This window comes from Mus musculus, chromosome 8 (assembly GCF_000001635.26).
Source record: "Mus musculus strain C57BL/6J chromosome 8, GRCm38.p6 C57BL/6J".
NCBI classification, from domain to species: Eukaryota; Metazoa; Chordata; class Mammalia; order Rodentia; family Muridae; genus Mus; species Mus musculus.
In genome coordinates, this window is record NC_000074.6 from 108,939,310 (window position 1) to 108,961,892 (window position 22,583).

The 22,583-nt window shown below is 49.4% G+C and overlaps 1 protein-coding gene across 6 annotated transcripts in view; it reads left to right on the plus strand.

Moving 5' to 3' along the window:
- Zfhx3 (zinc finger homeobox 3) overlaps nucleotides 1–22,327 on the plus strand; it is a 682,326-nt gene extending 659,999 nt beyond the window's left edge. For 3 of the 6 annotated variants that reach the window (XM_030243257.1, XM_030243258.1, XM_006530586.4), the window contains 3 exons: nucleotides 5,793–5,895; nucleotides 7,008–12,461; nucleotides 16,073–22,275. In XM_030243257.1, coding sequence (XP_030099117.1) covers nucleotides 5,793–5,895; nucleotides 7,008–12,461; nucleotides 16,073–17,793 — 7,278 coding nt within the window. In that variant the 3' untranslated portion in view covers nucleotides 17,794–22,275. Of the gene's footprint in view, nucleotides 1–5,792; nucleotides 5,896–7,007; nucleotides 12,462–16,072 lie in introns of all 6 variants that reach the window. The other 3 variants (XM_011248284.3, XM_006530585.4, NM_007496.2) reach the window with 2 other exon arrangements.
- Nucleotides 22,328–22,583: the final 256 nt, after the last annotated feature.

The following is a 22,583-nucleotide window of genomic DNA, read 5'->3' on the forward strand; positions in this document are numbered from 1 at the left end:
AGGCAGGCAGGCGGGCGGGCGGGCGGGCGGGCGGGCGGGCGGGCGGGCGGGCAGGCGGGCAGGCGGGCAGGCGGGCGGGCGGGCGGGCGGGCGGGCAGGCGGGCAGGCGGGCGGGCGGGCAGGCAGGCAGGCGGGCGGGCGGGCGGGCGGGCGGGCGGGCAGGCAGGCAGGCGGGCAGGCAGGCAGGCGGGCGGGCGGGCGGGCGGGCAGGCAGGCAGGCAGGAAGGCAGGAAGGCAGGAAAAAGGGCTCAAGCTCTACAGCGAGTGGTGCCCATGGGGATCGGACGGGATAGGGAGAGCCGGGCCCTGAAGCCTCCTCATGAGGGAGCACTCCACTCACCAGGAGCTCGAGGTCAGCTTTGACAGCAGTTAAGCTTTAGGTTCATGCCTAGGACCTATAGAACCAGGAGCTAGGGAGTGGCTAGGTCCAAGCCTTAGGACCTGAGGCTTCTGGTCATCTTCCTTCTGTCTTAGGTGGTTCACTGTGTTGATTCCCACTGAAAAGTGAAGGCTTTGAGTCTCCTTGGAAAGCAACCTTTTGCCTTTCAGAGGGACACCCACCTCAGTGGGTGTCGACACCAGGCTTGTTGGGTTTTCTGAGATGCTATTTCTGCTGTCCGGCATATGGGAGGTGTTGGCTGTATTGAGCTTACCTAGGCCACCTTATCTTGTGGTAGCTTTGACAGATAAATGGGAAGGATTATTACCACAGGGAGTAGGGTAGCCTAAGCTACACATGGTGTTAGAGGTAGACAGACCTTCCACCTCTGTGACCCTGGAGCATGGAAAAGCAGACCAGCTAATCTTTCTACATGTAGTTTCCTAAAAGAAGTGACAAATGCCAGCAGTCCTTTCTTATGTCATGGTAGGGACCAGAACTACTAAGACTCTGGATGTATACGGTGTATCCTTGGTGCTGTGGGGTCCACTCATCACAGGAAATCCTGAGAGGGATTAATTTATGATCCACAATCCTGAGGACCTAGGAAGAGGTTAGAAGTAGTCATCTGTGAACACATACCACTGTTTGTAGGTAACCAAGGGAAAGTTCACCTGAGTCCATGGATTATTTTCCCCTGTTGGGGAGCCTTTGAGTCCTTGAAATTGCAGAGGTCTTGTGTGCTCAAAAATGTTCTTCCTGGAGGCTACACCTTTCACTGAATTTGAGGGGTTAAGATCTCCCCAGGTTCCTCTGGGTAGGAGTTTCTGGGCGCAGGAGCCCTGTCTTGCCAAGGCATCTCATGGGCATGAACACGGGTCCTACTGGGTGGCTAGTAAGCAGGGGCAAACAAGTCAACAGACTCCCCGCAAAGGCCCTCTCCTTTCCACAAGGGCACAGCTTTGGAGTTGCCTATGTGTGAAGCATCTTAGCTTGAGGTGCCACTCTTTGGTTTCTATTGTTAACAAGCAAGAATTGCTCAGACTAGAATGGCCTCTGCCTCAGAGTAGGACACTCCAAAGTGAACCATGATGGCTGTCCCCTTGCCACGAAGACATGAGAGCTACCAGCTTTCCGGTACCTGCTTTTTAGCCAATGATTGTAACTACCATCCCTCTTACCTCTGCACACTCTGTAATGTACCTGATCATGGCTCAAAAGAGACGGAAGGGAAGCATCTAGCATCAAGGTCAAGGCCAGTCCTGAGGAATTAATGGCTCTATTCAGCTGATTTTTTTTTTCCCCTTTAACCAGAAGAACGCTGTCTTGATGTTAAGTCTGTGTATCTATCTATTGCTGGACAAGAGATGCAGCTTAACATGTTGGGTGTTGTTTTAGGCATGCAGGGTGTTTTAGGCATACCATTCTGACTTATGGTTCCAGAGGGCTGAGAGTCCATCCTGGCAGGGAGGCAGGGCAAAAGAGAGCATGTCTCTACCATGCAAGCATGAAGCAGACAGAAGACAGACAGGATATGAATTAGAAGTGGGGTAAAGCGAAAATCCTCAAAGCCTGTGCCTTCTGACACATACTTCTCCCAGTGTCTTCGTTAGGGTTTTACTGCTGTGAACAGACACCATGACTAAGGCAACTCTTATATGAACAACATTTAATTGGCGCTGGCTTAGAGGTTCAGAGGTTCAGTCTATTATCATCAAGGTGAGAGCATGACAGCGTCCAGGCAGGCATGGTGCAGGAGGAGCTGAGAGTCCAACATCTTCATCTGAAGGCTGCTAACAGAATACTAACTTCCAATCAGCTAGGATGAGGGTCTTAGCGCCTACACCCACAGTGACACACCTTCTTCTAATAGTGCCACACCCTCAGCCGAGCGTATATAAGCCATCCCACCCAGCAAGGCTGTGCCTTCTCAGTCTCCAAACAGGACCACCAACTAGAGACCGGGTGTTAAAATACATCTATCTCCCTACGAGTGACATTTCTCATGTAAACCACCACACGAGGCCATCAGAAAAATAAGTTCATATGTGTGTTGGTATCTGACCTGATTGTATATTGGCCATAGTTGCGGGTGTGGGTGGAGCTGGAGGCCAGGCATCTGAGGAGAAGGAGTGGCAGAGAGCAAGTTATGTTTCTGTGTTACCTGCAGAAAAGTCAGCGATGGGGCCCAGTTCTTTGAGGATCTCAGAGGTTTGGGCATACTTAGAATGGCAGTGACTGGGCCCTGGTTTAACCCTCTTTCCACCCTGTGCTTTGCTGAGCTTGCTGGAAGGGAAGGCCTTTCCAAATCTTCACCCAGCCCAGCTGAGTGACTGATGAGCTAGGCTCACTGTGGCTGCGCACTGACCCTTCCACAGAGTCCAGGAACCAAATAGGATTTGGAAAACCAAGGCAAGCACTGACGGAGCCCTGCCTTTGTTATCCTCTCCTCACGGAGCAGGGCTTGACCCAGAGCTGTTAGCTCGATTACATTTCCAGTCCTCTAGGAAGAAGATTAGAGCACAAGGCTCTGGACACTGGTAGGAAGAGAGGGAAGAAGAGATGCAGGCCTCGAAATAGTGATGTTTGGAAACTGATGGGGGCCCCATTGTTAGGTCTACACACAGTGAAGCTGCTTCCCCATCAACCTTGGTGCAGACGCCTGCACTCATAGACCTCTACTCGGTCGGCTTCCTAGACCCTTAGTTCCCTTCAGGGATCCTCCCCTTTGCCTCCTGGGGATTTCTTGCCCATTAAATCTCACACACCAACTCTCTCCCCAGGACAGGCTGGGCATAGTATAGATGGGGCAAGAGCATGTGGATAAAAATCCCTCCTTAAGCACACACATGGGGCAGGAGTTCCGGGTTCGGAGGCCAGATTAAGATGCAGAAGGCCCGTGAGGTTGATGATTATATTTCGGGGAGAGTTAATTGATGGAAGGTGAAGGCAGACAAAGAACCTCTGCTTACTGCCTTCTTGAATCCCAATCAGGAATTATGATTAAAGTCGCAGCGAGACAACAGAGGGCTGATGAATTGGTGTCTTTTTTTTTTTCTTCCCTCCCCTTTTTTTGCCGTCATTCACACTTGATTGACTTCAACCTTTCAAGTGCAAAAGTCTCTCTTTTCCATTATTATTCATAGCCATCTGAGTTTTTCTAATTAAAGTGTATGAAAACAATTACTGATCCGTCGTACTGAGTCTGTTGGAGAGGATGTCTGCCTTACTGTAACGCTTAGAAAAAGCCCACGGTTTTCTATAATGATGCACGGCTGAGGTGAGAGATAATTTTATTCTTTTTTACTCTGTAGGGCTTTTTTTTTTTACTTCTCATGATTCATTTTTTCATAATTCCTAAAGATCCCCCAAAAGGACTGATCCTGCAGCTACAACTGAGAAAAAAGGTGTGTGGGGGGGCTCTTTTTATTTTCCTTCTCTTTCTCTCCCTCTTACCCCCCACCTCGTGCTCCCCCTCGGCTGAAGAGGCTGAAGACTATAAATTAATCGGTGACCTTTCACTTCTTGGATTCCCGCTGGACTCCCCAACCACACTGGTCAGAAATGCTTTCTATTAAGGAGAAAATAGAACGAGTTTGGCAGTCCCCACTCTGTTCTGGGCAATTCAGCTAGCTAGCTCTACAGCAGCTGTCTGTCGCAGGCTCCATGCACTGTGGTGCAGCTGTCTGAAGGCGGGCACATGCCTTTCCCATTCACCTGCCACACACCTGCTCTGCCTAGCGCGGTGGGCCTTCTCCTCAAGACCCTTCTCTGGAGCGCCTATTGCTTAGGTTTTGTGTCTACTGGTTTCCAGACCTGTAAAACCCTATCTCGTGCACCTAAATACGAAGTCGTCTTTTTGGCCAGCAGCCACATTTGTTCTAGTTCCCCCTACTTGTTGAGCCTGTTGTTGGTGACACTAGCGGACTTGGCCAGCAGCTGTCTGAGAAAGGCAAGGATCTCACAACCTCTCAAATAATTTTTAAAATATTAAGTTTAAACAAGCGAAATTAGTCTTGCAGTGAAGTTTTGTCTGATTGGTCCAGCAGGGCCTCTGGGTGGGGCTAGGTACTATGCCACCTCCCGTTACTCCTCCAGCCATTGTCAAATTAAAGACAGTTTCTAGTGCATCTGGAATTGTTATCGATGTCAAATGTTCCTGCCTCGTGGCAAAGAGAGATTGCTGCCCACTCCCCTGTTAGTTTCCAGAGTGTCACACGTGTACACAATGAGACATGGTCATGCCTATGCCCCAGTTCGTCCTCCAACCCCACCCAAATGAGGTAGACAATCTGTAGGTCCCCCTGCAGACTGAGGAGCTATGGGTAGTGGGCACTTGCCGGGAAAGGGAGAATTGTTTGGTTTTTAAGGTTGTGGCCACTGGAGAGCTGTACTTGCAGGTTAGCGAACTCTTTAACTCTTGCAGGTTAGCGAACTCTTTAGATGGAGAGTCCTTATTCTTCGCCCGGATACTGAAGGCTGCCATGGCCTGTCACTGTCACACATCCAGAAGAGCCTGTGATAGGAGCTAGCTTCTGGCCCACACAGCAGGGAGGCAGAGCACAAAGTCTGAGGATCTGACCTAAAATGTAGCTACTTAGATCTTAGGGCTAATTATGGAAATGTTCCATTAGGGGCTAACGGCCCAGTCTCAGGGAAGGGGGCTTCCGTTGTAGAACGCTGTGCAGAATTAGCTGGATTGCTGGGATTCTGGGCACACGCTCCCTCTGATGCTGTGTGCCCCATGCATAAAAGGCTCTAGACGAAACTCTGGCTTAACGTGAGTCACAAGAACTGCTTGTTTGTGCTTGATGTCAGCTTGTAAAGGGTTACACGGTGTTGTTCCCTGGAAAAGCTGCCAGTGTGTGCGCGTCCTTAGCCTCCCTTTGTTCTCCTTTCTGCCTCTTACCCTTTCCTTCACTCCGCCAACTCCCCTCCTCTCCTCGCCTGAATACATTTTGAAAACAGTGCTACAATGCTCCCTGCTTCCAGATTACCGCGTACTTTACTAGGTATGATTTAATTAGGGCCCTTATTATGTTTGCGGTAGCTTAAGGTGGGCCTTTCAACTTATCTACCTAATTGGTTGCCCAAGAAGTTTCACAGCCCGTGACAAAACATTGTCAGTGATCAAAGTCAAAATTCTGCATAAAAGAAAAATATTAATAATAAGATTACTCTTCAAGTGTGCACTGCTAATTATGTCCAGAATGTAACCGTAGAAACACTTTTGACTGATGTGAGCTTTGTCTAATAAACATGAGTCTTCACTGAGCTATGCAAAGTGACACCTCCAGCTTCTACGCTGGTGAAGGCTAATTTTGCTTATTGAATACTTTTTAAACCTTTCGTATTTTGTGTCTGTTTTCCCCCGCGCCTTGACTCTGTCGTCTCGCTGCCTCTCTCCCCTCAGGTGACCGCTCCTGAGATGGTTATGCCTAGTAGCATGTTCCTCCCTGCTGCCGCTGCGGACCGAGATGGGAACTCCACTTTGGAAGAGGCAGGAAAGCAACCTGGTCAGTGTCGCTAATCATAATTCCTCCAGCCAGAAACAAGATGAATTCTTGGTCAAAAATCTCCATGGGGCACAAGGGCTGAGGGATTCTTTACAGTATATCCCAAGTGAATGGGGCTGATGGGTTTTATCAGCAAAGCCTGTGGCCTTTTAGGTCTTAGGAAGTATCTTGTAGTCAGTTTGCTCATGGACATCCCCATGGTGAACTCAGCCAAAGACATGGCTGCTAGAGCCTTGCCACTCAATGAGATCCCTCAGCTGTCTCTCTCACTACCTCTGCATAGAACGCTTGGAGTCTTCTGGAATCGCCTTGTTTAAACATACCGCTTGTAAGGACCATTGTCACAGGCGTTTCTGCTGCAGTAGTGAGATAGCTCTTAGGCCTCCGTGCTGGTTCTTTGCTCTCCTCAGTCTTGAGCACACTCTTACAGGCATCTAAGGTTCACACTGCCGGGGCCCAGCCCTCTTCCTTGTGACGTGGCCACATTAGAAGGAGACCTGGGAAGAGCCAGGGTACTTATGGATATGATGAACCTTTTTTTTTTTTTAAAGTAGTACAGTTAAATAATTAACTTTCCTGCTAACGTGAGCAGAGACCTGGGTTCTAGAAACAGTGATGTAAAAGCCAGGGGGGAGGGGTGTCACATTAAACACGAAACTAAATGCTTTCAAGAATCCTGAAACCCTAAATGCAGGACTTCCTCACAGCTTAGGACAGCATTAGTGCAGCTGCCCCTGACAACAGACCTGATGTGCTAAAATTCCTATAACCAAAAAAGTGGGCGTGAATGGTACCCTTGAGACCAGTAACCTTCAGATGACCTTTTGAGAAACCGAGGCTTCAGAATTAAATACAGTTAGGAGACTGTTGGGTCTATGCTATGACACAGGCCTGTTACGAATTGGGCCTATATATAATATAGCCTTCTTCCTATCCATCTGTTCTTGGGCACCTTGGTTATGTGCGTATTCTACTGGCCCTGTGGAGAGACTTTGGCACTCGGTTGGATGTTTCCTGTGTTCATAAAGCCGGGCTAGATAACCGCTCTGGGTGCCACCCTGGAAACAAAGCCTTCTTCATCTTTGGGCTTGATGTGTTTGTATTTTTCACAGAAGCGTCAGAGGACCCGGGAAAGAACATCTTGCCACCTGCAAGCATGGAGCACGGCGGGGACCTCAAGCCGACCTCTGCTGACCCCAGCTGCGGGAGAGAAGACTCAGGCTTCCTCTGCTGGAAGAAGGGGTGCAACCAGGTCTTCAAAACCTCCGCCACACTGCAGACCCATTTCAACGAGGTGCACGCCAAGAGGCCCCAGCTGCCCGTGTCAGACCGCCACGTGTATAAGTACCGCTGCAACCAGTGCAGCCTGGCTTTCAAGACCATTGAAAAGCTGCAGCTCCACTCTCAGTACCACGTGATCAGAGCCGCCACCATGTGCTGCCTCTGTCAGCGCAGTTTCCGGACTTTCCAGGCTCTGAAAAAACACCTCGAGACGAGTCACCTGGAGTTGAGTGAGGCTGACATCCAACAGCTTTATGGGGGGCTTCTGGCCAACGGGGACCTCTTGGCGATGGGAGACCCCACCCTGGCTGAAGACCACACCATCATCGTTGAGGAAGACAAGGAGGAAGAGAGTGACCTGGAAGATAAGCAGAGCCCGACAGGCAGCGACTCTGGGTCAGTGCAGGAGGATTCAGGCTCCGAGCCAAAGCGAGCTCTGCCTTTCAGGAAAGGCCCCAACTTCACTATGGAGAAGTTTCTGGACCCTTCCCGCCCTTACAAGTGTACGGTCTGCAAGGAATCCTTCACTCAAAAGAATATCCTGCTGGTGCACTACAACTCCGTCTCGCACCTGCACAAGTTAAAGAGGGCCCTTCAGGAATCGGCAACCGGCCAGCCGGAGCCCACCAGCAGCCCGGACAATAAGCCGTTTAAGTGTAACACTTGCAACGTGGCGTACAGCCAGAGTTCCACGCTGGAGATCCACATGCGGTCTGTGCTGCACCAGACCAAGGCACGGGCAGCCAAGCTGGAGGCTGCAAGTGGGAACAGCAACGGGACTGGCAACAGCGGCGGGGTGTCCCTCAGCTCCTCTACCCCCAGTCCCGTGGGCAGCAGCGGCGCCAACAACACCTTTACCGCCACCAATCCAAGCAGTGCCGCCATGGCTCCAAGCGTCAATGCGCTGAGCCAGGTGCCACCCGAGAGCGTGGTGATGCCGCCTCTGGGGAACCCCATCAGTGCCAACATCGCTTCCCCTTCAGAGCCCAAAGAGGCCAACCGGAAGAAGTTAGCGGATATGATTGCGTCCAGGCAACAGCAGCAGCAGCAGCAGCAGCAGCAGCAGCAGCAAGCCCAGACACTCGCCCAGGCCCAGGCGCAAGTCCAGGCACACCTGCAGCAGGAGCTGCAGCAACAGGCCGCCCTGATCCAGTCTCAGCTGTTCAACCCCACGCTCCTCCCACACTTCCCCATGACCACAGAGACCTTGCTCCAGCTGCAGCAGCAGCAGCACCTCCTCTTCCCCTTTTACATCCCCAGCGCTGAGTTCCAGCTCAACCCTGAGGTGAGCCTGCCTGTGACCAGCGGGGCACTGACACTCACGGGGTCAGGCCCAGGCCTGCTGGAAGATCTGAAGGCTCAGGTCCAGATCCCACAGCAGAGCCACCAGCAGATCCTGCAGCAGCAGCAGCAGCAGAGTCAGCTCTCTCTTTCCCAGAGTCATTCAGCCCTCCTGCAGCCAAGCCAACACCCGGAAAAGAAAAACAAAGTGGTCATCAAGGAAAAGGATAAGGAAAGCCAGAGAGAGAGGGAGGGGCCGGAGGGGGCAGAGGGTAACACGGGACCAAAGGAATCACTGCCAGATGCCTCGAAGGCCAAAGAGAAGAAAGACTTGGCACCAGGGGGCGGCTCTGAGGGCACTATGCTTCCTCCACGCATTGCTTCAGATGCCAGGGGGAATGCTACCAAGGCCTTGCTGGAGAACTTTGGCTTTGAGCTCGTCATTCAGTATAATGAGAACAAGCAGAAGGCACAGAAGAAGAACGGGAAGGCGGAGCAAGGCGGTGAAAGCCTGGAGAAGCTGGAGTGTGACTCCTGCGGCAAGCTCTTCTCCAACATCTTGATTCTGAAGAGCCACCAGGAGCACGTGCATCAGAACTACTTCCCCTTCAAACAGCTGGAGAGGTTTGCCAAGCAATACAGAGAGCACTATGATAAACTGTACCCCCTGAGGCCCCAGACCCCGGAGCCACCCCCACCCCCTCCTCCGCCTCCCCCGCCTCCGCTTCCTACCGCACCTCCCCAGCCAGCTTCCGCGCCAGCCATCCCCGCGTCGGCTCCACCCATCACTTCGCCCACCATCGCCCCCGCCCAACCCTCCGTGCCTCTCACCCAGCTCTCCATGCCAATGGAGCTGCCCATCTTCTCGCCACTGATGATGCAGACAATGCCACTGCAGACTCTGCCAGCTCAGCTGCCCCCTCAGCTCGGCCCCGTGGAGCCGCTGCCTGCCGATCTGGCCCAGCTCTACCAACACCAGCTCAACCCCACCTTGCTCCAGCAACAGAACAAGAGGCCTCGCACCAGGATCACGGATGACCAGCTCCGAGTGCTCAGGCAGTACTTCGACATTAACAACTCCCCCAGTGAGGAGCAGATCAAAGAGATGGCGGACAAGTCGGGCCTGCCCCAGAAAGTGATCAAGCACTGGTTCAGAAACACTCTATTCAAGGAGCGGCAACGGAACAAGGACTCCCCGTACAACTTCAGCAACCCTCCCATCACCAGTCTGGAGGAACTCAAGATCGACTCCCGGCCCCCTTCCCCCGAACCCCAGAAGCAGGAGTACTGGGGGAGCAAGCGGTCCTCGAGAACAAGGTTTACCGACTACCAGCTCCGAGTCCTGCAAGACTTCTTTGATGCCAATGCTTACCCAAAGGATGATGAATTTGAGCAGCTTTCTAACTTACTGAACCTTCCAACCCGTGTCATAGTGGTGTGGTTTCAGAACGCCCGACAGAAAGCCAGGAAGAATTACGAGAATCAGGGGGAGGGCAAAGACGGAGAGCGGCGCGAGCTTACCAACGATCGCTACATTCGGACGAGCAACTTGAATTACCAGTGCAAAAAGTGCAGCCTCGTGTTTCAGCGCATCTTTGACCTCATCAAACACCAGAAGAAGCTGTGCTACAAGGATGAGGATGAGGAGGGGCAGGATGACAGCCAAAACGAGGACTCCATGGATGCCATGGAGATCCTCACCCCTACCAGCTCCTCCTGCAGCACCCCTATGCCCTCGCAGGCTTACAGCACCCCGGCACCGTCGGCGGCAGCGGCCAATACCGCGCCCTCCGCGTTCTTGCAGCTCACAGCGGAGACTGATGAACTGGCCACCTTCAACTCGAAAGCAGAGGCAAGCGATGAGAAGCCAAAGCAGGCCGACCCTCCCAGTGCACAGCCAAACCAAACCCAAGAGAAGCAAGGACAGCCAAAGCCAGAGATGCAGCAGCAGCTGGAGCAGCTGGAGCAGAAGACAAACGCACCCCAGCCCAAGCTCCCGCAGCCGGCTGCCCCTTCCTTACCGCAGCCTCCTCCGCAGGCACCCCCTCCGCAGTGCCCCCTCCCCCAGTCAAGCCCCAGTCCCTCGCAGCTCTCCCATCTGCCCCTCAAGCCCCTCCACACGTCGACCCCTCAACAGCTGGCAAACCTACCTCCTCAGCTAATCCCCTACCAGTGTGACCAGTGCAAGCTGGCGTTCCCATCCTTCGAGCACTGGCAGGAGCACCAGCAGCTTCACTTCCTGAGTGCCCAGAACCAGTTCATTCACCCCCAGTTTTTGGACAGGTCGTTGGACATGCCTTTCATGCTGTTTGATCCCAGTAACCCACTCCTGGCCAGCCAGCTGCTCTCGGGTGCCATCCCTCAGATCCCAGCGAGCTCAGCCACTTCCCCTTCGACGCCCACCTCCACGATGAACACGCTCAAGAGGAAGCTGGAGGAAAAGGCCAGTGCGAGCCCCGGTGAGAACGACAGCGGCACGGGAGGAGAAGAGCCTCAGAGAGACAAGCGTTTGAGGACGACCATAACCCCGGAGCAGCTGGAAATTCTCTACCAGAAGTATCTGCTGGACTCCAACCCGACCCGAAAGATGCTGGATCACATCGCGCATGAGGTGGGCTTGAAGAAGCGCGTGGTACAGGTCTGGTTTCAGAACACCCGCGCCCGGGAAAGGAAAGGTCAGTTCCGGGCTGTGGGCCCGGCGCAGGCCCACAGGAGGTGCCCCTTTTGCCGAGCTCTCTTCAAGGCCAAGACAGCCCTGGAGGCTCATATCCGGTCTCGACACTGGCACGAAGCCAAGAGAGCCGGCTACAACCTGACTCTGTCTGCCATGCTCTTAGACTGTGATGGGGGACTCCAAATGAAGGGAGACATTTTTGATGGAACTAGCTTTTCCCACCTACCCCCGAGCAGTAGTGACGGTCAGGGTGTGCCCCTCTCGCCCGTGAGCAAAACCATGGAGCTGTCCCCCAGAACTCTTCTCAGCCCTTCCTCCATCAAGGTGGAAGGGATCGAAGACTTTGAAAGCCCCTCCATGTCCTCCGTTAACCTGAACTTTGACCAAACTAAGCTGGACAATGATGACTGTTCCTCGGTCAACACCGCAATCACAGACACCACGACAGGGGACGAGGGCAACGCCGACAACGACAGCGCAACAGGAATAGCGACTGAAACCAAATCTTCGGCACCGAACGAGGGGTTGACCAAAGCAGCCATGATGGCAATGTCCGAGTATGAAGACCGGTTGTCATCTGGTCTGGTCAGCCCAGCCCCGAGCTTTTATAGCAAGGAATATGACAACGAAGGTACAGTGGACTACAGTGAAACCTCAAGCCTCGCGGACCCCTGCTCCCCAAGCCCCGGGGCAAGCGGGTCCGCTGGCAAATCTGGTGACGGCGGGGATCGACCTGGGCAGAAACGTTTTCGCACTCAAATGACCAATCTGCAGCTGAAGGTCCTCAAGTCATGCTTTAATGACTACAGGACACCCACCATGCTGGAGTGTGAGGTTCTAGGCAATGACATTGGATTGCCAAAGAGAGTTGTTCAGGTCTGGTTCCAGAATGCCCGGGCGAAAGAGAAGAAGTCCAAGTTAAGCATGGCCAAGCATTTTGGGATAAACCAAACGAGTTATGAGGGACCCAAGACCGAGTGCACTTTGTGTGGCATCAAGTACAGCGCGAGGCTGTCTGTACGTGACCATATCTTTTCTCAACAGCATATCTCCAAAGTTAAGGACACCATTGGAAGCCAGCTGGACAAGGAGAAAGAATATTTTGACCCAGCCACTGTACGCCAGTTGATGGCTCAGCAAGAGCTGGACCGGATCAAGAAGGCTAACGAGGTCCTCGGACTGGCAGCTCAACAACAAGGGATGTTCGACAACGCCCCTCTTCAGGCTCTTAACCTTCCTACCACGTATCCAGCGCTCCAGGGCATCCCTCCTGTGTTGCTCCCCGGCCTCAACAGCCCCTCTCTGCCAGGCTTTACCCCAGCCAACACAGGTGGGTCCTGTCCCAGGTGATGGCTTTCAGAGTTCAGTAGAAGCTCGTTTTTTTAGTGTGGTGTACCAACACTGGTAGGAAGCTTGCCTCTTTGGTCACCTAAAAAATCATCAAGATAGCAGTTCCCCTGCGGCCAGGTTACCCCCACCTCCCACCTGCCACCTCCCTCTCCCCCTCCCCGTGCCAGTACATACCTGAATTCCTTGGACACCGATGTGCAGGGGTGGAAGCACCACTTATAAGTATGTTCTGAAATCACTTTCACAGTGTCTGTTATTAAGAATCACCTGACGTGCGAATTTCCAGGGAATAGCAAACCTCGTGGTCACATGATCCCACCCATGTAATTGGTACAGCCGGAAGACAATGGTATTTCCCAGCTAAGTCTGTAATGGACCCCGAGGCTGCCCTCAATGCCTGCACTTCTGCCCACCTTTTTGAGAGCAGGAAGCCGCTCTTGAGCTGTTACATGCTCTGGGGGCTTCCGCCACGGGTTCTCTTCTTGTCAGCATAGTGATGGTTTCTACAGAGAAAGTGTTTGAATTCACTGACTGGGAATCTTGTACTGGGTAATGCAGTTTTTAGTTTGGACGGGAACACATCGACTCTTTCAGATAAGTGACTAATGTGCACTCTAGGGATCCCCTGCCCCGCTTCCAGTCTCCAATCCCACCCTGGTGCATCTGGAATCACACATGCTGCTTGTCTGGTCTCTCTTAAAGTTGGGGACTCTTACAGTCCTCCTGACTGACATTCCTTGTTTCTCGCTGTCTTCTCCCATCTTCTCTGGGATCCAGCTATCCTCAAATTGGACCTTCTCTAGCATCCTGTAAGGGTTAGGCACACACTAACCCCTCACAGTGCAGCCTTGTCTCCCCTAAGCCTAACCCTAAACCTAACCCTTCAGGGCTTGAAGCTTCTGTTGCCTCTCAGAGTGATCCTAGTTAAATAAACATAGTAATCTTTGGTGGTGTTCATCAGCATAGAAGCTACTGGATTCCCTGGTTTCTTACCAAAGGGACAAGAAACGAAAACGGCAAGACAAAGGTTTTTGCATAAGTATATGGCACAGACTGAAGCCAGCAAAACAAACCAAGGAAAACAGTCACACATTTGAATTATCCTTGCAGCCCAGGGCATTGGCAGGAAGGCCCAGCATAAAATGATATGAAAAGATGAGACTCGGGACCAGCAAGATGGCTCATTGAGTAAAAGCACTTGCTATACAAACCTCATGACCTGATTCTGATCCCCAGAACCCAGGTAAAAATGCCAATGCACTGGCACACGTCTTAACCCCAGGACTCTAGATGAGAAGTTGAAGCAGGAGATTCACCCAGAAGTTTTTGGGCTAGCTAAACCTGGGTGTAGCTGGGCAGACCTAAGGAAGACCCTGCCTCCAAAGTACAGAAGGCGAAACTGATTCCCAAAAGATGGCCTTCAGATACCCACTGTAGCACATGAACACACACAAATGGACACAAATCATAATAAAATTGTTAAAAGTAGAAGCAGAGTGTCTGATGTATCCCCTCAGAGAAATCGGAGGCCCAGAGAGGTCAAGATCATTCAGTAAGCTAGAGGTAGGGGCCCAAGCTCCCACCCAGGCCTCTGGGCATTATATGCTTTTCATTAACACCCAGTATGAGCCAGTCAGTCAGCAAGTATATGTGTTGCCCAGGTTCTGGCAGCTTAGAGTGGAGTAGGGATAGAAAGCTGGGCTCTTCATCAACAGGACAGCCAGATGTGCCCCAGTTACCAAGCATCCCAGCTGCTGCAGCTTGTACAATCACTGGATCAGGAATGGGAGGGAAGGAACCTGTGTTTATGAAGCAGTTACTATATGCCATGCCCAATGTGGCCATTCAGTTCATGTCTGCAATCTTGTACTATAGAAGGCTGAGGTTCTAAGAAGTCTCTCGGTGAACCAAAGGTCACACGTCTGATGTGTGTCGGCCGTGATCCACAGGAGGTCAGTCTGACTCCACAGTAACTGAGTTTCAGGAGGGGATGAAGAACCTGGCCCGGTTCTGATCTTACAGATCAGAAAGCCACTGTCACGGCAACAGTGTGAGGGTGCCTTGAGCTGCCCTGCCGAGTGCAGCCAGTGCAGAGCTTGGTAAATGGCAGGGCTTCAGTAATGTTCCTTAGCATCTGAACCTCTTGGTCGTCCATCAGTTGAACACACAGAGTCTCAGTCTAAGGCCTTCTGACCTGAATATTTCTCTTGAAAGCATGAAGCCATGGGCAAAGCTGCAGGTGTTCCTCCTGGACAGGCCCACTACCTCCTGGCACATAGAATGTCATGCCCTAAAGCCAGAGCTTTGCTTTTTTTTTTTTTTTTTTTTTGTACAGGGTTTGTCTGTATAGCTTTGGCTGTCCTGGAACTCACTGTATACCTGTATACGTAGACCAGGCTGGCCTCAAACTAAAAATTCCACCTACCTCTGCCTCCCAGGTGCTGGGATTAAAGGTGTGCGCCACCACTGCCCAGCAACCCAGAGCTTATAATTCCAACTTGGACTTGCGTGTGCCAGTTTCACCAACAAGCCTTTGAACTTTTCTCAGTAGCCAGCCACATCTTAGTCCCTAGTATATAGGAAGGAAATAGATTGCGCTGCCTTCAGTCACTCTCCTGGGACTGGCAAGGTTCAGCAGCCATGTTCTTTGCTTCCTTTAGTATGGAGGTGTTGATACATTGTATCATTCAAGCTGGCAATCTTCATCCAACTCTGGGCTTCAGAGTGTTATGTTGTCACCTCACCCCCACCCCATGAGGACAGTGTCATGCTAGGCAACCTCTACTTCAGCTTTATGGGAGAAGATGCAGAGGTGTTCCAAGGTGTGTTGTCTGCATTTTCTGGTGCTGTCTCTTCACCATCTTCCATTATCCAGTGAGCTCTGCTGGTCCCCAGCACACCTGTCCTATCACAGCCCAGGCTTGCTGTTCCATCCATCTGCAGCAATACTGGCTTCCTTAGGGTTTCCATTGCTGCGAACAGACACCATGACCGAAGTAACTCTTCTATGGGACAACTTTTAATTGGGGCTGGCTTACAGGTTCAGGGGTTCAGTCCATTATCATCATGGCAGGAAGCATGGCAGCATCCAGGCAGTCACGATGCTAGAGGAGCAGTGGTGGTCAGGATGGTGACGTGTAGAAGCTGTTGTGTGTGTTCATGCGGCCTTGGGACCCATCTAGGATTACAGCTTAGGTGTTCTCCCGTGGCCATGCTTGTCCTGTAGCACTTTGATGATGGCTTGGGCTTACATGAGTCCCGGTTGCTAGAAGCTAATCTGTGCTGGGCAAAGCCCATGGTATCTAGAAATTCGAGGCAAGGAAAGGATGAACGAGTGAGATGTTGTAAGGTTTTCTAAATGGAGATGAATAGAAGCTGACCAAGCTCTGAATCTTGATTAAAAAATCTTTGGCCAACTAACCCTGAGCATGGCAGAGTACATCTGTTGACAACACTGGCTTTGGGAGGACCCTTTGGGTTTAAATATCTGTGGCCATGCCAAAGGCACGGGGGTAACACCTTGAGTTTGTGATTCGCCTACTCCTAGACTAAACTGTGGTTTCCCTTTCTGTCTCCATTCATTTTTTTTAGCTTTAACGTCTCCTAAACCGAACCTGATGGGTCTGCCCAGCACAACGGTACCTTCCCCCGGCCTCCCCACATCTGGATTACCAAATAAACCGTCCTCAGCCTCGCTGAGTTCCCCGACCCCAGCACAAGCCACCATGGCAATGGCCCCTCAGCCACCCCCACAACCCCAGCAGCCGCAGCCACCGGTGCAGCAGCCTCCGCCGCCGCCAGCAGCCCAACAGATCCCTGCACCACAGCTGACCCCGCAGCAGCAACGTAAGGACAAAGATGGTGAGAAAGGAAAGGAGAAGGAAAAGGCACACAAAGGGAAGGGGGAGCCCCTCCCCGTCCCCAAGAAGGAGAAAGGAGAGGCCCCTCCAGCGGCTACAGCAACCATCTCAGCCCCACTGCCCGCCATGGAGTACGCAGTGGACCCTGCTCAGCTTCAGGCCCTACAGGCGGCCTTGACTTCAGACCCCACAGCTTTGCTCACGAGCCAGTTCCTTCCTTACTTTGTACCGGGCTTTTCTCCTTATTATGCCCCCCAGATCCCTGGCGCCCTGCAGAGTGGGTACCTGCAGCCCATGTATGGCATGGAAGGCCTGTTTCCCTACAGCCCTGCCCTATCGCAGGCCCTGATGGGCTTGTCTCCAGGCTCCCTACTGCAGCAGTACCAGCAATACCAGCAGAGTCTGCAGGAGGCGATTCAGCAGCAGCAGCAGCAGCAGCAACAGCAACAGCAGCAGCAACAGCGGCAACTACAGCAACAGCAGCAGCAACAGCAACAAAAAGTACAGCAGCAGCAGCAGCAGCAGCAGCAGCCCAAAGCAAGCCAAACCCCAGTCCCCCAGGGGCCTGCTTCCCCAGACAAAGACCCTGCCAAAGAATCCCCCAAACCAGAAGAGCAGAAAAACGTCCCCCGTGAGGTGTCCCCCCTCCTGCCGAAACCCCCCGAAGAGCCAGAAGCAGAAAGCAAAAGTGCAAGTGCGGACTCCCTCTGTGACCCCTTCATTGTTCCAAAGGTGCAGTACAAGTTGGTCTGCCGCAAGTGCCAGGCGGGCTTCGGCGACGAGGAGGCGGCGAGGAGCCACCTGAAGTCCCTCTGCTGCTTCGGCCAGTCTGTGGTGAACCTGCAAGAGATGGTGCTTCATGTCCCCACCGGCAGCGGTGGCAGCGGCGGTGGCGGTGGTGGCAGCGGTGGCGGAGGCGGCTCGTACCACTGCCTGGCGTGCGAGAGCGCGCTCTGCGGGGAGGAAGCGCTGAGTCAGCATCTCGAGTCGGCCTTGCACAAACACAGAACAATCACGAGAGCAGCAAGAAACGCCAAAGAGCACCCTAGTTTATTACCTCACTCTGCCTGCTTCCCCGATCCTAGCACCGCATCTACCTCGCAGTCTGCCGCTCACTCAAACGACAGCCCCCCTCCCCCGTCGGCCGCCCCGTCCTCGTCCGCTTCCCCCCACGCCTCCAGGAAGTCTTGGCCGCCAGTGGGCTCCCGGGCTTCGGCCGCGAAGCCCCCTTCTTTTCCTCCTCTCTCCTCATCTTCAACGGTTACCTCAAGTTCATGCAGCACCTCAGGGGTTCAGCCCTCGATGCCAACAGACGACTATTCGGAGGAGTCTGACACGGATCTCAGCCAAAAGTCCGACGGACCGGCGAGCCCGGTGGAGGGTCCCAAAGACCCCAGCTGCCCCAAGGACAGTGGTCTGACCAGTGTAGGAACGGACACCTTCAGATTGTAAGCTTTGAAGATGAACAATTACAAATGAATTTAAATAAAAAAAGATTAATAACAAACCAATTTCAAAACTAGACTAACTGCAATTCCAAAGCTTCTAACCAAAAAAACTAAAACAAAAACACAAAAAAAACAAAAAGAAAAAAAAGGAAAAAAAGAAAAAAAAAGAAAAAGCGTGGGTTGTTTTCCCATATACCTATCTATGCCGGTGATTTTACATTCTTGTCTCTCTTTTTTTTCTTCTTCTTCTTCTTTTAATATTAAAAAAAAAGAAAACACGAACCCTAACCCTGTTAAATTGTGTCCTTTTAAAGGTACTATTGGTCTGGGAAGTTGAAGTCCGCAGGGCCTGCCTATTGTTGTTGGAGCTTAAACCCCTTGTATATTTGCCCCTTTTGAGAACTGCCCCACGTTGATAGCACAGAGGAGCCCGGCATGCACTGTATGGGAAAGCACTCCACCTTGTTACAGTTTTAAATTTCTTGCTATCTTAGCACTCAGATACCAATGGCTTGCTAAAAAGAAAAAGAAGAAATGTAATGTCTTTTTATTCTCAGGTCAATCGGTCACCCTTCGTTCTGTTTTCAGAATCATTGTTTTATGTTTCTTCTTTTCTTTTGTTCCAGAAAAAAAGATTTTGTTTTGTTTTATTTGTTAATTTAAAAAAAAAAAATGGGCAGAAAGTATTCAAGAGAAACAATGTGAAGTGCTTTAGCTTTCTGGGGATTTTTAAGAATAGCTTTTCTGCTGAAGCCAATTTCCAGGGGAGAAGTTACGCGCTCCCACTTTCAGAAGAAAAAAAAAAAATCCACACGCAAAGAGTGTTGAGGACTTGTAGCTTAAAAAAAAAAAAAAAAGAAAAAAGAAAAAAAAAGACAAGTTTTAAAAACTGACTGTCTGTATTTATGGTAGGTATGACCATTTTTGGTGTTGAGTAGATTGCTTCATTGGAAATGACCTGAAGCAGTATGGTAGACTTAAAAGCTTTGTACATTTAGCTTTTGTGTGGTCCAGCGACATCTCCTCATTTGATGTTGTCTTGTTCATCCCTAGTGGATAGATTGCAATCTGTTGCTCCGCCCCAGCTTCTCCCACTTTGTCCCTCAATTCAACTTCGTCTCTCTCCCCCCCCCCACCCCCAACTCCAACTCCCATCCTCTAATTTCCCACTTAAAGTGGCCGCCTCCACCTTTATTTCTTGGAGGGTGGCTATAGAATTATTTTGTAAACCTAAAGAAAGGATTTCAGAGGATTCTAGCGATCATCAGGATTCTCACAGAGTATTTCTGTTGGGGAGTTGAGACTTTCGAAAGACATTTAATTCTAGTTACCTGTGTCTGGTAGCCCTGAACATTTATTTTTTTAATTTATCCTTCCTTTTCTTTTTCTTTCTGCCTCTTTCTCGCTCACTCTTGTTCTGTGGAAACTTCAAATGCTCTTTTCTTGAGCATTTGTTTCAGTTTGTGTAATTGGGGCTGTGTGCTTTTTTTTTTCTAAGATTTTTTTTGGGTTATTAATTTGGTGTGTGTGTGTGTGTGTGTGTGTGTGTGTTTGTGTCTTTACTTTCCTCTCTCAGAAAAAAAAAAAAGAAATTTCATGCTTTAAAAAAAAAATCCAAAGACACACCCTTTCACTGCTGATGCAGAAAAAAAAGGGAAAGGGTTCTAGTTACTTGACAATTTGTTTCTGATTTAAACAAACAAGACTTAGTTTAATAAAAGAAAGAGTAACACAAAACGGTTCCCAGGTTGTTACGGCTTCTTCTGCAAGCAGAGAGGCAGTTGTTAATGACAATTCCAGATACCAAAAGACACATTTTTTTTATTTTTATTTTTTTTTATTTTATTTTTTTTTACTTCAAAGTTTTGTCCTCTTAGGCAGTCTGAGCAGCGAGTGATCCCGAGTGCAGCCAACAAAACAGATAGCAATGTACAGAGAGCAAAGAAGCAAGCCCGTGCGCGAGGCACGCGTGTTTACGTTAATGTGCGTAGTCCTGTGACAACATGATTCAACACACACCCCTTGGCATCTTTAAAAAAAAACGGTCTGAACTTCGAAAGGAAAACTTCGTGCTGCTAAAACATAGGTTTTGAAGACAAATAGATGCTTTGCTGCCTCACTTTCATAGCCAAACACCAACAGACACAATCTTCCTTGCCCCCAAAGAGTGAAGTCCCCCCTCTCTTCCTTATGTTTCAAAGGGAACTTTGAAGACTGTGAATCCAGGTTCCGTTGGCCACCTTCTGGGCTTCTTCCCCAGTGCGGAAGCCATTCATCGACTTTGCAAAAGACTGGAGCATTCCAAGATCTGAAACTTTTCATTTTTCTTTTTCTTTTTTTTTTTTCTTTTTTCTTTTTTCTTTTCTTTCTTTTTTTTTTAAGCCGGGACTATTTTAATGAATTTTATTTTAATGAATTTGTTTTTAGTTAAAGAGTAGATCCTGAACTGTTGTACATATTTCTAACTAGGCTGATGCACAGTGCAAATTCCTTTTTAATTTTTTAAAAGTAGAAATACTAAAAGAATACCATCTTAACTATTCATATCAGTATCCAGTTGTAGCATAAGGTGTCAAAAACAAGTACACAAAACACTTACTGTTTTAAATACCTATTTCCTTTTAACAAGAATTCTTGTATCCTCCCTGTGTTTTGAGATGAACACTTTTAAATTTTAAAGTTGTACAGTTTTTTTTTGTTTTCCATTATTTTATCTTGTTTGTAACTCTATGAAATATATATATATATATTTTTTGCCATTTAACTGTTGTATGTTACTGTGTCTGTATCTATAGAAGAAAAAAATGTTTGTTTTTGGTTCTCTGTGTGATACCAATTAACAATTTAACACTAGCTTTACCTGTCAAATTCTGCTAGGTCTTCTCTGAAAACTGTTGTTTAAAAATGATATTGCTTGGTAATAGTGCAATTTCTACCCTCCCCACCCCCAACCTCGTTTCTTTGTAACTCTGCCAGCCCTTCCCCAATGGTTTTGTTTGTTCTGTTTTGAGCTACAATCATCCTCCCTCTGTGGGGCAGTGACTGTCAGTGTTTCACTGTGCCATGCCTTGACCCACGAGTGTATTTTGGCAACAATAAGGTAAGGTTGGGTAGAATAGCTTCTGCCCATCAGTATTCCTCAGAGGCGGCTTGGGATGGGCCCAACCCGGAAGTGCGTTAATGAACGAGTTCCTCTCCAGCCGCACCACCCACCCACACACACACATATGTGTGTGTGTGTGTGTGTGTATATATATATATTCATCAAAGAAAAAATTCTCAGCACTAACCCAGAAATAGTGAAGCAGTCAGTGGTGGTGAAAACCAGAAGGCAGACAAGTGGCCGTGGTCTGTAGCCATTTCCAAGGCATATGTTTACTACCGTGCTCAATTGCTTAGACTGATCTCATTCGGGGAGTTCACTCCCGTCTGCTGTTGGAGTGAGTCGTTGAGTTGTAGACCATCTCAACTCAACTTTGAAAGTTAGTTCTTCTATTGGCACTTCTTTTTTTTTTAATTTTTTTAAGTTATTGGATGAATTTCTCCCCCTTAGTTCCTTCATGATGTGGCTTGGTGCTAGATACTATTTGGCACAACGGCACCAAGATACCTGTCAGAATTGGAGTTATTTCATACATCCTTTCTTTATCCCTCCCTAAAGAAACTTAAGGAACACACACACACACAAACACACACACACTCTTAATGCATCTAGGAAGTTTTGTTTTTTGTTTTTGTTTTCTTTTTTTAATTAAGAGCTATTTAAAAAGATGAATGTGGCCAAAGTTTTACACAATTGAAAGAGAGCAAAGTAAAACAGACGGCACGCGTTGAAACCTGAGTTTATCAGGCGTGGCAGGAAGTTGCAGGAAAGGAGCAGTGACCCAAGCCAGTGCACTTGATGTTCATGGACATATATTTTTTTTTAAATAATAAATTAAAACATTTTAAATAGAAGCATAAAACTGAGTTGGTTGTTTGTTGGCGCTGAGATACTGCCCACTGTGAAACAAAGCTTTGACTAGGTTGTTTTGTTTTGTTTGTTTACTTTCTTCAGGGGGGAGGGGGGCAAGTTTGAGTAGGAAAGAAAGCATAAATGAACGTGACCCTGAGGTAAAGAGGTATATGAACAGCCTTTGCAATGTACAAAAAAAACAAAAACAAAAAAACAAAAAAAAAAACCCCAACAACATTAAAAAAACAAAAAAAAAAACAAATAAAAACAAAAAACAAAAACAAAAAAAAATAGAGCAAGTGAAACCAAAAATGATGTTCTTGGTGTTTTTCTATAATGTAGTCTTGTTAGCTTTTTTTTTGTTACTGTAACGATGCTGATCTCGAACTGTACCAAAATACATGGAGACTAACAGAACCGCAAGGGACTTTCAAACTGAAAAAGAAATTTGTCACAAAAAAAAAAAAAAAACCTTTGTTGTCATAGTTGAGTTGATTGTAGATGGTAATTGAATATACTCCTTTGAAAATATTTCATCAAGTATGTTTCCTGCTCATTGTGATACATTAAAAAAAATATGAGCAAAAGTCCTTGTCTGTTACCAGCTTTCTGTGCATGTCCGGGAGCACACGTGAAAGAGATGCCCACAGTTCGGGAAGTGTAAACTTCACCTATCTCATAAGGCTGTGTGCGCCAGAGTTATCTATCTCAAGGCGCATGAGGAGAAGTACACAAGCCACAAATACTCTTTGGTGTCTTTAGGCCAGAAGACTAGCTCAGTGGCCTGCACAGAGTAAGCCCGTTGCCTTGGAAAGAAGCTGATCCAGAGAGCCCCAGTA